Source organism: Varanus komodoensis, unplaced genomic scaffold (genome assembly GCF_004798865.1).
Source record: "Varanus komodoensis strain SLA01 unplaced genomic scaffold, ASM479886v1 scaffold23, whole genome shotgun sequence".
Classification (NCBI taxonomy): Eukaryota; Metazoa; Chordata; class Lepidosauria; order Squamata; family Varanidae; genus Varanus; species Varanus komodoensis.
Genome location: NW_025335627.1, coordinates 6,073,220 through 6,089,719, shown reverse-complemented (window position 1 = coordinate 6,089,719; position 16,500 = coordinate 6,073,220). Strand labels below are relative to the sequence as shown.

At 39.7% G+C, this 16,500-nt stretch overlaps 1 protein-coding gene across 1 annotated transcript in view; it reads right to left on the bottom strand.

The window, feature by feature from the left end:
- Nucleotides 1-14,960, bottom strand: part of BOLL (boule homolog, RNA binding protein) — a 44,863-nt gene extending 29,903 nt beyond the window's left edge. The window contains exons 1-4 of the mRNA XM_044431951.1: nt 14,823-14,960; nt 10,933-11,024; nt 5,817-5,871; nt 885-960 (exon numbers count right to left, since the gene is read on the bottom strand). Of these exons, the coding sequence (XP_044287886.1) occupies nt 885-960; nt 5,817-5,871; nt 10,933-11,024; nt 14,823-14,951 (352 nt within the window). The 5' untranslated portion in view covers nt 14,952-14,960. The remainder of the gene's footprint in view (nt 1-884; nt 961-5,816; nt 5,872-10,932; nt 11,025-14,822) is intronic.
- Nucleotides 14,961-16,500: the final 1,540 nt, after the last annotated feature.

Below are 16,500 nucleotides of genomic sequence, written 5' to 3'. Positions count from 1 at the left end.
TGGAAATAGGGAGATGATCACATTGTTCGGCCAATGAGAATAAAGCAAGCAATGGCATGTCCCTTACTAAGGAGCTGAGGCAGCAGAAAGTGAAGGATGGAAGTCGCCAATTCTACAGCTGTTCTTGGCAGAGGACTCTATGATGTTTCCACAGAAACAATGGTAAAATGGTGACTCTGGGCCCAGGCAACTGGAAAAGTCATGGTGAACTGTGGAAACCTTAGAATGGACTGTTAAGTTTTTCTGTGGTTTCAGAAAACTAATTCTATCATGCAGAAACTCCAGAACTAGGTCCAGATGACACAATACTGCTCATGTCATGGTTTGTGTGAACACATCCATTATGTTAATGAAAGTTGTACATGGCCTGCTTACTTAGACTACAAAGGATTGGGTTGCAAAGGGACCTAGGATACAAACTAGCAGCAAGCAGTTGGGTTGGAAAACAACCCACAATCTGCTTCATTTTTCTGGCAGCCAATTCACGGCTCAATTAATTCTACAACCTATGGTTTAATTAATCAGTAGGCTGTCACTGCATGCAAACAGGATCATACTTCGTCCATATAACTCTATTAAAATTGCAAGAACTGTTAATTACAAAATCCAAGCCATTGCAATTTAAAGTAATAAATTTAATATTTTTAATCAACAAGAAATGTTACATGGAACTGAGTAACAGAATTAAAATATAGAAGCCTGCACTACCACCAACAGGTTTTAGACTTTGCTGGGCCTGATCCTTTCTACCATCTCAAGCCTGAACTGGACTGGCCCATGATGCGAAGAGAATTTTAGTGCCTGTAATAGGCAAATGGAGCACTACATAATTATAGGCAATCCTTCAATGGGCAGGGTAAGCAAGCAAGCAAGCCAATACATACGAGGAATCCCTACTTGTTGTTTTCTTATTGCTGGACCAATATTCAGTTTCTTATCCTTATAATTTAGTTTTTCTGCCTGCACAGAAAGAAAATACATATAATTTTATTAAAATTCTCTTCTCCTTGGCAAAATGTATGCAAAGAGCATCAGTTAATCAATTATCAAGAAAGATCTGAAGCCTGCAGCTACAAAACATGCAAACCTTCCTCAGGGGAAGACAAGAATGCTGGGCTTACCATGCCACCAACCTTCTTTCCTGCTGTTGTTCACTGGATTGAGACCCTGCTTGAGACAAGTTCCAAAAGCTCCAAACTGGTAAGCAGGAGGGAAACTCCCTGAAGTGCTTCCTGACCAATTGAAAATGTTTGCTACCTGGGGTGGATGCTCAGTAGGCCTTTATCTGCCCACTCAAAGCAAGGCAGTGACAACCCCAAGCAAGATGATGTCCAGGGGGTTGCCCCTCACAGAGGGGATGCAAGAGTAAGGCCCACCCCTCTAACATCTCAGCTATTTTTTGTCTGTTTGTCTTCAAGTATGGGATATAGTTTGCTCCTCCTTTACAGGGCTTGAATATGTGTCATAGAGAGAGGTTATGGGACCATGTGAGGGGATCTGCATGGGGACAATTAACATAATAATGGGTAAAGGGTGATATGTTGCTGGGTGGAGAGCTAACCCGGTAAGTGAAACACAGCACAGGCAACTGATGACTGTGCTGTATGCTGGGCCTTCTTGCGACTGTAGGTTTGGTGCTTGCCCTTCTCAGATCTACCCTCAGATCAATTAATGCTACTTTAAATGCCAGATAGTTTGAACTAAGACCTCCATCACCCCTGATCTAGTAGTAGCATGTATAACCGAGACCTGAATTGGTAAGCAAGAGCCTCTCCCAGTTGTGCTCACTGGGGTAGTTGGTATAGCATCAGGGTAGACTAGAGGACCAGGGAAGGGCATCTGCCATTGCCTATGGCAATTCTCTTTCTTTTCAGGCTTCCCATCTGCCTGATTCCTAGAGTGCTTGCATTTTGTGTTGGGAAAGACTGGAGATTCTCCTGCTGTACTGTCTACCCTGCAACCTGTCTCCATACCTGAGCTGTCTTGGTTGAGATGTTGAGGTCTCCCAAGCTGATGGTTCAGGGAGATGTTAACATCCATGCCAAAGGTATCCTATCTTGGGGGAATCAGGATTCCATGAAAATTATGAGATGGTCCCAACATGTCATTACCTCAACACATGTAACAGGTTGCACACTGAATTTAGTTTTCAGCCAGGCATGGGGATAGTGACCTGAAGGTTGGGGACACCAAAGTAAGTCCCTTTGTCATGGTCAGATAACTGCCTGCTAAGATTTAGATTAATGGTGACTGCAGGGTTGAAATAGTCCACTCCTAGAAGTTAATGAATCCAGATGGTTTCCTAGGGGTTTTCCAGCTTTATTCCACTCTGGAATAAAGAGGAGACTCAGGCAACTGACATGATTGCTTCTGAGTATCCTTCTGTAGTATAGCTCATACATCTTAGTGGTTTACCCTAGAAAAATGAAAGAAAAAAAAAGGTAGCTAGAGTGCAAATAGGAAAAAAAAATCCTACCGAATGCAGTTCCACTCCGGTATGTGCCTATAGTCAGCTATACAGGTATATGGGAACAGTGGGTATGGCAAAGAAACAATACTTCATTGTCTCTATTTTAATCTTCTGTTTGCTGCCTATCAGAGCTTTTTAAGACATCTAGGGTTCATTACATGCTTGGCCTCACGTGCACCTTAGATGCCCACTACAATGTATTTGCTAGGCACTTTCAGGATAAAATCTCTTACATCCACTAGGACTTAAACACCGAAGTTGTAGCAGTTGAATCTGGCAAGGTACCCAAAACTCATCCTGGTCAATTTTTGTTTAGGATGTTTTGGATGAGTTCTAGCTCAAAGATGTTAATAAGATACTTGGAGTGGTTTGTGGAACCACTGGATTCCACAAACCACTCCCATGCCCATCCTGACTTTTAAAAACCTGGGAGGGAGAAATCAGCCAACTGGGCCAAGGAAGTGATCAATACCTCTTTATGAAAGTGAGTGGTTCTATGCTACCTGAAACAACGGGTGGTGAGGCCATTCCTAAAGAAATCATTCTGGACCCATAAGATATCAATAATTTTAGCCAGGTGGTAAATACCCTTTTCTTGGGCAAGTTCTTTGAGTGGCTGCTTTTGGATAAGACTGATTATCTAGATACAGTTGGCACTTTGGCATAGAAACAGCTTTGGTCACCCTGTATGATGACCTATTTCAGAAGAAGACAGAGACAGACCCTGTTGATACTTCTGGATCTGTTGGTAAATTTTGATACCAAAATTTGGTGTGGCTGGCTGAGTTGGTAGTAGGGGAGGGGTACAGCATCGTAGTAGTTGTGCTCCTACTTGGATGGCTGGCTCCAGAAAGTGGTGCTTGGGAGAAACTCTTTGGTCCCTTGGACAATCCAGTCTGGAATTTCTCAGTTTAGTCTTGTCTCGCGTACTATTTAAGATCTATATGAAACTGCTGAGTGGGATCATTTGATGTTTTAGACTGCACCACAAGTACACTGATGACAAGTAGTTCTATTTCTCCTTTTCACATTCAGCAGGTGTGGCTCTGGATGTGCTAAACATATGGATCACTGTGACAATGGACTAAGTGAGGGGTGATAAACTGAAGCTCAATCCAGACAAGACTGAGAGGCTATTAATGAGTGGTTCTTCTGACCAGATGGAGAGTGTTCAACTTGTTCCGCCTAGGTCTACATTCCCCTTAAAGGAGCAGGCTTGTAGCTTGGTGGTACTTCTCCAGCTATCTTTATTGTTTGAGACTCAGGAGGCTTCAGTGGTACAGAATGCCTTCTATCACCTTTAACTGGTAGCCCAGTTATGCTCCTACCTGGACAGGGAGAGCTGCTCTGGTAATTGCTAAACTAGATTACTGCAATGCACTCTACATGGGGCTGCCCTTGAAAGGCAACAGACAGACTAATAATTCGGACAGAAGGTCCAAACATCTAATACCAATTCTGGCCTGTTTGTATTGTCTGCCTATATGTATTAAGGTGCTGATTCTAACCTATAAATGTTAGAAAATCTCACTTTTAAAAGAAGCTCCTACTTTTGACAAAAGTATGTGCTGCTGTAAACGTGATGAGCTGCACTTTCCCAAGCACCAAAAGGGTCAGAACACAATAGAAAAGGTGGGGGACACTGAGAAAACTAGAGGATCTTGCTGCAAAGGGGATGTTTTAGTCATCATCCCACTTTTTAAGCAAAGATCTTCATGCAGTTGTTCTTTACAGCTCTCAACTGAAAGCAAAGCAATATTTTTGAAGTCCAACTTTATCAATGTGCATGAGTGTGTTATCAGTACAATGCTCAGGTGAGACTACATTTATGATAACTGAGTTATACACATGTATAACCCTGAATTGCTGATAATTAAAAAGTTTTCACACATTTTTGGTGAAAAACGGGGAAAAAGCAGCAAAGTAAAGTGATGGCTGCTGCAGCATGACGCTTGGGCACTTTGGATGGGTTGTTTGAGATTGTGAAGTGTTCTACAAGAAAGAAGTGGGGGATCACAGCTACTATGACAACAGAAGGGCTGCAGGTGGAGCAGAGACAAGACAGATTTTGCTATGCAGGTGTCTGGGATACCTGTGGGAAGACAAAGAGGGAAGCTGAGGTGGGGATCTGATGACTATTTATGAGGCTCATAGGCTATCAGCACCATAGGCTCTGGGCAGTTTACAAGTGATTAAACCCAACAGTTAAAATTTCAACTAAAAACAAGCATATTGAATAAAAATAATCTGAGAACCAATCTGGAGAGGCCTGTCAGAACAGGTACATCATTAATTCCTTTTTGTAGGTAGCAATCTGAGATATCTGAGACATCTCTCCTGGCAGGCCATTTTATAGTTTAGGGACAACCATTGAGAAACTCTTCTGGATAGCTTACATTAATCTTACAGAGGAAAGCTTCAAAATATTGTCCCCAGAGGGTCTTAGCAGGTAAGACAGAATATATGGGCAAAGGTGCTCCTGCAGGTACTTTGGACTTGAACTATGGAGAACTTTAAAGGTAATTACTGACACCTTTGTACTATGTCCAGTGTGGACTGGCTTCCAGTGCAGAGACTTGAATATTGATAATATACAGTCTCTTCATGATGTCCCAGAGATCAACCTGGCTACCATATTTTGTACTAGTTACAGTTTCTGGAGTAACCACAAAGATAGCCCCATGTAGAATACATTGCAGAAATCAAGTCTAAAAATTACCAACACATGCACTGTTGTTTCCAAGTCACACTCCTTCAGGAAGGGATGCAGACAGTGAACCAACCAAAGCTAAATCACACGATGATACATGACCAATATGCTTTCCCACTCCTACTACCTTATGTGTCAAAACTCATGTGAGTTATCCTATGTTTATTTCTTTTTCTTAAAATGAGGTTTGTTTCTATGGAATGTCCTACCATACTTTTTAATAAAGTTTCCAATTAGGCCATTGTTCCCCCACCTATAAAATTTTTAATCACTGCCAACATAGAAACACAACAGCCTGTTTTCTATGGCAAGGACATGGGAGTGACACCATCACAAGAGACAACCTTGGAAAATGAATGCAAGTTAAGATGGCAATTAAGTAAAATTATTTACAAAAAGGAAAACAGTACCTTTCTTTAAATATAAATTTAAGGTTACTGGGAAGAGACTTAATGTTCCTAAGGTAGCAAAATGAGTTTACTCGTAGTTCTGTAAAAAGTGCATTCCCACTGTGGACTGGACATATGCTGCAACATTCTGCCACTTGAAATCTCCTACTTGAAAAATATTATAAATACATGTTAATGTAAATGGATATTACTACTGCTATCCATGCATATATACAAATCATTTTACCTCTTGTAAAATCTTTTGTGCATCTTCCTGTGTTTCAAATGTGATGAAACCATACCTAAATAAACAGCAGAAATTATATTTCTTAGCATGTATTATATTTACAAACTTTCCAAACTATGATTGCTGCTTTATTTGAGCAGTGAACCTCTACTATAACAAGAAGAGGGCTAGTTATTTGATAAGAATAAAAATAATTTGAATATTATGTATTAATACATATGGTCTATCAAACAGACCAAAATATTTTAATATTTACATATATAATTGTGTGCATTTTTATATTGCATAGAAAATAAATCAGAATTGGCATTGTCTTTTGCCAGGGTGGCTCTGACCACAATAAAAACCTAGTTTATGTTTTCCTACTAAAAATTGAACACTAACACTTAAATTCTCTTAGTATGTAACACATGACTGTGGGTTATAGCTAGTTTAGTTGTATTTGTTTCACATACAAAAACCGGTTCAATACAACATCACATAGGACCTTCTGTAGCAAGGGTACAGCAGAATCATAAGAAACTCAGCAAGGTATTCTCCACCAACCCAGTTTTAGTGAAGTTGCTTTCCTGTAGCTAATGTTCTTCAAATGGTCATCTGTGCATTCACACATATGGACTCTGCAGCTGTGTGGGGCCTGCTGTTGGGAAGATTTTCCTAGTTAAGTGTTTTGGAAGGAGCCTTGCCTTCTCCCCTCAACAGTTTATAAAGGTGGGGTTCCCACCATTTTCCTCTGTTCTTGTGAAACCATTGTTTGGCCTTGGAACATCAGTGGCCTTCATTGGTTTGATCAATGCCAGCTTGACACAGATATAGAGGCTAGTGGGAACTCTTAAAGCAGAATAGCATTATGGCTGCTGACACCAAAGTGGGGTTGGTGAATGGGTTGTATGAATGCACAGATCACCACTTGAAGAACATTTTAATGGTCTCTGTGCATCATAGATATGGACAGAGAGGAATGGAGGAAGAAAAGTTGTCAGCAAAGGACTGCTGAGCGTAAGGAATTATTTCTGGTGTCAGTAGAGAGAAGACCAAACAGAGGCATGAGAACAGGACAATTTGGGAGTAAACATGAAAACAGACTCTCAATCTTCTGATATGGAGTGTAAGAATCAAATAGATAAAGGACAAGGGGGATTTGAGGACGCTCGTTCTCACAGGCACACACGCAGACTGGGACAACTGGAATCCAGACTGACTGAATGACGCAAAGAGAGGGGTCACAGCGCCCCACCCATGGAGGGGCAGCCACGAAGGGTTCATAAACCATGTATGGGCTGAACTTAGAACGAGAGAATAACTTTCTATCCTGTTTTGACTTTACATTCAATGCTGTTTAGAATGAAGATATTTGTACTATCTGCTGGAGTGAATGCTTTCATTGGGAAGGAGCACCAGCCTCACGACAACCTGTATAGTTAATTTTACCAGTGTTTCTGAAGAAAGCTATGCCCAAGCAGTTACAGAGTCCAGTCTGGCTCCAGTGTAAAGGATTGTCTGGGAAGGAATGAGGAGATTTTTTTTGATATTAATGCAAAGTCCCAGTTGTTTCAAAAGACAGCATATAATGTGGATAAATACTGTTAACTCCTCATGGAATGAGCCAGTCAAAGAGCCAGTCATCTAAATGCGGGAATATAAGATTTGCACACTACATACATTTTGTGAACATCCATGGATGCGGAGGCTGCCATCCTTCTTAATTGGGAGTAGAAACCGTATTGGAGATCAGCTGGTGAAATGGGTTGTGTTGCTCCCTTCAACAGTAGTGCAGCTACCTCATTTATTAGGGTGGCTGAGGGACGTGTAGTATGCATGGTTCCAGTGGTAGAAGCGTTTCAAACTCTATGCAATATCTGACCTCTATAATCAACATAACCTATCAGCCTGATGTTATGGCTTCGCATTGGGGAAGGTGGGTTTAAGGAGGCCTTCAAACCAAACTGTTGGTGGTGTTGTGGGACTCAGATCTGAGTAAGCATGGAGGTTGTAGCAATGCTGGCTGGTAAACTGAGGGAGATGGTTGACCGGCTGGAGTTGGTGCTTTTGGACATGATGGCAATGTGGACACAGGAATCGATGGAGTGGTAACTCATGGTTTTCTGAAGGATAGGTGTACCCACTCCAGTGGAGGTGTCCCAGATCTCTTTGTCTTAGATCCCATGCATAATATCTGTCATAGCAGACACAATGGTTGTATCAATGTATCAACCATTGTGGTCCACTTTCCCAGGTTAGCATAGGAGATCTAAACAGCTTCCTTGGATGGTGGATGGAGCTATTTGATGGTGCTGGGGAGATTTATTCATAAAAAGGGTCAGGAACTGGCTCTTGGGATTATCTTGGAGGTGAGGGAGATGGTGGTGCCTTTAGAGTGTGAGATGGAGAATTTCCTATTTCATCTTCTAACAAACTAAGGATAGTTGTCAGTTCTGCTTTTGTTGCAGTGCCTGATGGTTACAGGGAATGCTGCTCTGTTGGTCCAGGTAATGCTGGAGCTGAGGATGAAGCTGGTCTAGGGTTCATTGGTAGGACCACTGGAGAAATGGAGGAACAGTCCCATGCATGGGGCTGTATGGACGAATCATGTTGAGTCCATTTCTTTTGATTTTCTCTTGGCTGTCTTCGCCACCATTTTATGACTTTTAAGTCTCCTTTTTAGCTATTCTTCAGCAGTTGAATGCCTGTGAGTGGACAAAGTGGTTTTTGGCATCACAGCAGCCACTGATGGTGAACATAGTATTGGAGATGCCCATGGGTAGAAGGGCAATTTGATAAGGCTGATGTTACCCTATTGGCTACAGCAAGGGCACATGTCTGTATTTCACAGCTCTGATGGCTGACCTGGTTCTTTCTTGCCTGATGGGCGAAAGCCTGACAGTGCAGGGACATATCTACTCTGTGGTCCCCCTCTAAGCAGAAGAGGCAGAGTGAGTGCCCATCTGAGGTGGGCATTCTAATGTGGGCACATCTTCTGAACACTGCCATGAATACTACTGGGTAGAGAGAAACAGAAATAATGGATGGGGGGATGGTTAATGGTTGAAGCAAAGAGGAAAGAGGGGATTTCTGAATAGATGATAGAACCATCAAAAATGTTATAGAGATGGATAGTTTGGACTGTAAACTAGTAAGGGAAAGAGTGTTTTACAACATAAAGTAGAGCTCAGGGTAGTGTTAAAAGATTTTAATAAGTGAGGAAACTAGGACAACAGAATGTCCTGGAGGCACCCCAAGGCGGCAGAAAATGAATTGAGGAAAATGGTGGGAGTCCTAGCTCCTACCAAAATGCTTAGCTGGGAAAATCTCCCCAACAGCAGGCCCTGCACAGATGCAAAGCTCATATGTCTGATGCACAGAGACAACGAAGAAGAAAAAGGAGTTGCCTGAAACCTTTACAGATATGCTTATCTGCAAGTGTATGCTTCCACAAGGAAGGGACCCAGTGGCTGTAAACCAGTCAGCCTGAGACCTGGTTCACAGTAATAACTAATCATGGATTATTTAACTTGGAACCACATGGGTACAAGAGACTGAGTTGCTTTTCAATGATTCTGCTTTGTTTTTTAGAATTCTGGGTTGCTGTGGGAGAGGTGACACATCTTAACCCAACAATAAACCATGGCTTAAAATTCTGGGTTGACTTTCCATTTACAGCTCAGAATTCCTGCCCTGCTTTGTAAACTGGAAACAAAATGGAAGCAGCAAATGGGAGCTAACATTCCTGCATAGTCCTAAACTACGAATTTTCATTACATCCAAACCAGTCAAGAATGACACCAGAGCGTGAAAGCATGCACATCTGATTTCTTATTGCTTATACTATTTGGGAAATCACAGCCTGACAAAGCAACCCTGGCATCACATTTCTGGGGTAAAGATTGGGAGATTCCTGTCTAGTACAGATTTCTTTGATGTGCCTTTTTTGGGGAGGGAGAAGTTGTTGAATGAAGATGGTAAGATTCAGTCCAGATATTCTCCTCCTTTGTGCCACCAACATCTTCAACCTGTTCTAGGCAATTTGCAGGAGAATCAGGTTTATAACCAAACTGGCCATTCGTATCTTTTAATGTAACAAGTAAGAGTTACTTCAAGATTATCATGTAGGAAAATGTTCCTAACTCTAAAAGACTGTATTTCCAGCTGTGATACAGATAACTAATAATTTTGGCTATTTCTCTGGCTATCTTTCTTAATTATCAACCCACTCCTTGAAATTTAATGCAAGGTCAATACAAATGGAATTTCCACACCATTTTGACAGCTAAAAAACTAATGCTACAACATAGGCCACATGTGATAACATTCAATTTAATAAAGTCTTAATTTTTTAATATTTTGGACTTATGCATGAGTGGACAAATATATGGATACTTGCACTGCCTTCATTGAAATAAAGCATAATTATTTTTAATAATAATAGTATGTCTAGTTGTGTGGAAATACGTAAAAACATATAACATGTATGTATTTAATGTTATGGATGTCTTTAAATCTTATGAAAGAAAACTATTTTTTTCTTTTTCGTTTTATCATTCTTTAACACATAGTAAAACACAGATTTTAAGAACTGATACTTTCTTTTATTGCAGGCCATCAAGTATTTATGAATGTGTTGGGAGGAAAATGTTCAAAAACATTTATGTAAATGCATTAGGAAGATGAGTAATCACAAGTTCATTTCATAAAGTAGGGTATAAAAAAACTCTACATAACTCTGCATTTTATATAAATATTCTATGTTAGGTTTATGTAAACAGTAAAATGGGCTCATTTTCCTAAATGAGGATCATAATGGCTTACTGAAATATATAACTAATAGGTAGTTAATAGCTACTGTATCTTACAAAATGCTACATAAACTCAATATACTAGAAAATATGTGTTTCATGTAAATGAAACTTTTAAATGCTGATATGAATGATACTGCCTTTCAGTTAAGCACAAACCTGTACTTCTTACTCAGGTCCAATAAAATGTACTTCCAGGGAATCGTTTATAGGTCAGTAACTTCAATCTGATAACATCCCTTGCTTATATGACAAGAACGTTTGCTTGCATAGATTACACTAATTGGTATGATATCCACTTTATGGATGTGAATTCTACTAACCCCTTTGACACTCCAGCTCTGTCATTTACTATTTTTACTTCTTTCACACATCCATACTGGGAAAAAAACTTCCTCAGGTCATTCTCATTAGTCTATTAAAATAAAAAGACAACAATTACATTCAAGGCAATATAAAGTCCAAGTCAAACTACTCTTCATCTTCATACACAAGCATTTCCCTAGCCCACAAATTAGTACAGTGATAGTTCTTATATGAGCATAGATTCAGCTCAACTTGGAATTCCTTTGTGAAACCTTGGTGACTGGGGAAGGGAGGGGGGATAACCTGGTCACTTACAGTGAGTGCAAAATGTCTCCAGTCAATCAGCCAGGAAAACTTCAACAACTTGTTCTTAAAGTCACAACTTATTTAAGACTACCCAAAAGTTTGAGTAGACAGATTAGCTTATAAACCAAAGTGGAAGCAACCTTTTCTGTCCCTGCTTCCAGGCTATGGAACTACCTCTCAAGGGAGTATAAGATTGTTTCCACTCTGATATCCTAACACTAGCAAGCAAAGACCACTTTATTCAAGATGACCTTTGGCCTGTAAGTAGATCTGCTGGGTGCTGTTTTAATTCTGTGTCTGCTACATTTTTATTCATTTTAATGAATCATTTAAACCAATTTTAATTGCATCTGTAAGCCATTTTTGGTAGAAATGTGGGGTACAAATCAAATAATAAAAGCACAACAGACTGACCTGGTTTGCATTACATGAAAATCCATCATGGTAACTAGGCATGGTGGGATGTCATATCATCCAAACAGAGAGTGCTTCCAACAGTGTGGCTGTTGGCCCCTCCACAAGACACTTTGAAAACACATGGGCTGTTGTACAGCTTGTTTTATCAACAACTGATCCATGTAGGTGATCAATCCCACCATGAGTAAAAGGACACAGTGAGGCAGACCAAAGTGGCAAAAGACTTATCATTTTGCCACTCCATGTGATTTCACGCATGCCACTGCCAGTGACAGCACCGCCTGAAGTGCCCCAGTGCTACACCTATAGTTTTAAAGATTTTTGTTGCAAATGTATACACATTGTTTCATTATTTTTAAAAGACTTTTTAGTCAGAAAAAAGTGAGAAGAGGAACGGTGGGATTTATACCCCTTATACAGGAAGATCTCATCTTTTTCTCGACATCTATCAAAACTCTGGTTTCTTTTAAAAAGGGGCGGCTTGGACTATTCCATATTCCCAATCACTGAGTGTCTCAGGAACAAGTGGAAAACTGAAAGCACCCACAGAACAATCTGAGAGGGTTGGGTGGGGAATCTTACTGAGAAGTGGGTATAAATTCTACCAACAGCCCTCCACAGCCACAGATCTCTCATGGCTTTCGTTGGCTTGATAACCCACCTTTTGACAGCTAACAAAACAGTGCGGGAAAGGGCAATTTGGATCCTCTATGGCATTTTTCTATCAGGTACCTCCTTGAACATTATCCAAGCAAAGCTGTCCACTCCTGGACTTCCGTAAGGGCAGATGTGCACTTGTGAAACAAGCACAAATATTTTAAAGAAATGTCAGCAAATATTGACATGTATAAGCCTACCCCGCAAAAAATATTGCCACCACAGAGCTCCCTAAGCTACAGCTTGAGCACTTTGCAGGGGTTGTCAAAATTAAAAACAAACAAACAAAAACGAGATTGCAAAAGTAGGCTGTCAGGCTGGAGATCACAATCTCTGTGGAAAAAGTCATGCCAACCTGAAAATGCTCCACAATTACAGTAGGGAGGGGAGGGCAGCAAGTCAGCAAATAAGGACTGTTATCGGAGTCTGGGTATTAGGCCTACTGAGTGAAAGAACCTTTAGAACAAGTTGTGAGATGTTAGAATACTGAGTAATAACTTTGGTAATAACTTTCCCACAAGTTATTCACCCTATGGGAAACTCTCTAGGTTTGAACACTGTAATAACCCACTGTGGTTCAACACCAACAGTGGGTTGTCACAAGAATCTAGTAGTATATTCATCAATAACTTGAATGAAAGATGTCATATTAAATTTGTAGCTCAAAATACAGAACTATTAGTAAGTATAAATTTATTTGAAGATGTAACAGAATGTTAATAGATGCATTTTCAGTGTTTTAGCCTGCAGACCTAGTCACACTTATCAGAACTTGCTACACTGAAAATTATAGGACTTATTCCTAGGTAGTCATGCACAGGATTGCAGTGTTTATAATACATACATAATATCCCAGTAATCAACAAACTATCTTCCTATAATTGAGGTAGTGGCTTGCATGTTTGGAACCAGGAAAATCCTGGTCCAGAGTTCTGTATCTTATGCTACTGTAGCTCTTTAATACAAAATTTAATCATTTTGAGTTAATTTAACAAATTACTGTTACTTGTATTTTAACAAAGGTGGAAGAAACAAAAAACTGCTACACTAAAGGTTAGATCTGTGAAGGAAAAAAAAGGCTGCAATCCAAAGGATCACAGATGCACTTAGGTGTTTCCTGATTTCTTTTCCACTCCAGCATCTCATGCCCCAAAAAACCAGTTCTGGGGAGCTGAAGAAGATTCCAGATTGCACACAATGAAGTACAGGGAGACCCCTTCCTGATTTCATGCAGCCAGGAGGAATAAAGTTTTTTTTCTTTCAAGTTTGGTTAACAGTGGTTTGACATATTGTCTGGACCAAGAAACAATGGTTAATATTACAACATTCACAGTATGGCTTAGTGAGACACATGCAAGTTTGCTTTACTGTTTGCAAATCACAATCCTTTACTTGCATGAAGGACAAACAGAGACCAGGTTTCAATTTGGACAGAAACTGAAACGAACAGCTGTCAAAAACCTTCTCTTGGTTATACTTAAGGAAGAGAAGGAGGTTAGCACACAACCTTGAGGCTTACTAGATCTCATTCTAGCTTGCGTATTCAACCCAAACTACTATTTAGCACAAAATAGGACTACATTGTGGTTATACAGTTGTGGTACTTTATGGAATACCATAACTGGCTGGAAAATGCTGAGTAAGATATTTTCTGGCTAAAGATTCACTAGACTGCAGCCTTAGTGCAACATCCAAAAGTGGCTAGTGAAACAGGACAACAGTTAGCTTCAACTTCTGAACTTTAAGCAAAGTCTGCTTACTGTGATTATGTAATAATGCTTTGACATACATTCTTATTTTTGTATTGCTATTCTTGTGACATGAGCCATTTGGGCCTATATATGCAGAAAGATGGCACATGTGAGGAAATGAGAATATACTTGCTCTAACAGCAGCAGCATGCCCAATGTATCTGAGTATGCAGGCAGGAACACAAATTAAATGGAGTCTGCAATTAGTATTGTGAACTTTTGAAAAATCATACTGTTTAGACTACTGGTCTCGAAAGACACCTTAAATTCATAAATAAATATCACTGCATGCCACTCTAAACCAACTGGAGGATCAAATTCAGATTTTGGCTAGGCTCTACCTATGCCAAATTTATACTCCTGTTTCTTCTCAAGTTTACTGGAAAAGAGAAAGACTAAGATAAAATCTACATTTGTTCACTGGACAGTGAATGATTCCTCTTTAAATTTGCAAGGTACTGCTACTCTTGTCCTTCCAAGTTACAAACCTGTTTATACCCAACAGTGCATAAATAATCTACTTGTGTAACAAAATTTTCACATCCTTGCCTTCCCCTGTAATTCTACTCAAGAGGGTCCTATATCCTTCCAAGCAGATGGGGGAATGACACAGTAGTAATATGCGTGCCAACAGATGCTGTTCCACTGGCAGGAGATTCCCTTGGATATAACACCTATTTTCTACATGTCCATAACTAATACATATAAAATTATTGAATATATTTAACAGGTTATTTTTACTCTAATATTTAGCTACCAAGTTTATTGTGAAGTACCTTAAAATCAATTCCTCCAACAAAGATGCGATTAGGAATGACTGTTCCAAATCTTGGGACACTTGTGGGGTTATTTATAGGTGCTGGTGACACAGTATTAGGAGATGGAGACAAAGAATCGGTTTGCATCTGATTTGTGGTTTGCTGTTTGAGAGAACACAGTAAAGATATTTTTTTATATATTACAGTTTCTGAAAAACAGTATGAAATGCTAAAAAACAAATCATAGCCATTATGATTCCAATCCTCTGTTGGCTTGTCTACTGACCACAGGACCTCAATTTTGTATTGAATGAACCTCAGTTTTACCCTCATTTTAACTTCTCCAATTTTTATTCTTGAGGTTTTATAGTAAACAGCATGAGGGGCAAGATAGAACCAAGGTAATTCTCTTCCACAAATCAGGTCTGGACCCAAACAAAAAAGTACTGAGACCATCAGATTCATCCAAGAAAACTTGGGAGTTCTGTTTTAAAATCTTACTCAAAAAGGAAGAGTTGAAATTGGATGATAATTAGCAAGTTTGGTAGAAGCCAATTAAGGTTATTTTTCCTTTAGAAATACCAGAACATGACCTTCTTTCAAGGATAAAACAATAATCTTCATTATGCAAATGGTCACCCCCCCCCATCACCCCCTGCAGCTCTCATAAGACAAAATGCACATGGGTCAAAGGAGCATCCAAGTTGGCCTGACTCCACTGAGCACCCTTTCTACATCCTCTAGTTGAATAAACTGAAACTCATCCATCAAAGTTGAACAAGCAGCTGTATGAATAATTAATTTGTACAAAATGCAGAGTCCATGTCAGAGCAATTCCTAAAGATTTTGTCAGCAAACTATTTGGTCAACATGACACAACAGCCCTCACATAGTTCACCTCACCACCTTAAAGGACAGAAATATAGTAGTCCTTCAACCCCCACAAAATAACTACCTTAGATAACACCATGCTGACACAACAGCAGCAGAAAATGAAGACTTCCCTGTCATAGATTATTTCTGTTCGATTGGATGTGGCCCTTATTTTTCCTCTGTCTTCGCTCCAGTTATCTACTCATACACTTTACTGCTTTAAGCTCTTCAGAAAACTAAGTAACTTGGTCTCTGCATCCTGGGAAAGAACACTTGGAAGTGATTATAGCAACAGTCTCTGTGAATCTAAATCCTGTCATATAGATTTTACTTCCACACAGTCATTACATTGGAGTAAGCTGACTGTGAAAATGTCAGGAGGTGAAGCTGACTTTGGGTTTGGCAAGAGGGCAGCACTAGTGGGTTTTGGCTCTTTTTCCATGGCCAGATTGATAAACCAAATTTATTCCTATTAGTTGAAACTTTGTGACTGTTCATGTTTTTTTCAGAAAGTCATACCTGGTTATTAGCTTGCCTAGAGATGGAAGTATTGGCTGTGCTAAAAGTTAGAGTAGGGCCAAATGAATTGGAATTAGAATGCACTTCTGAGGGGCCAGATTAAAGTATATTTTATTTATTATTTATTTTTTTAAATTTATTAAAACATTTTTATGCTGCCCCATTCGCCGAAGCCTCGGGGCGGCTTACAACAATAAATTAAAATAACATTTTAAAATATATACATTAAAATACAAATATATAATATAAAACATACAATATAAAACAAGCCTCCCTGGCCAAATAAAATTCAATAATATTAACA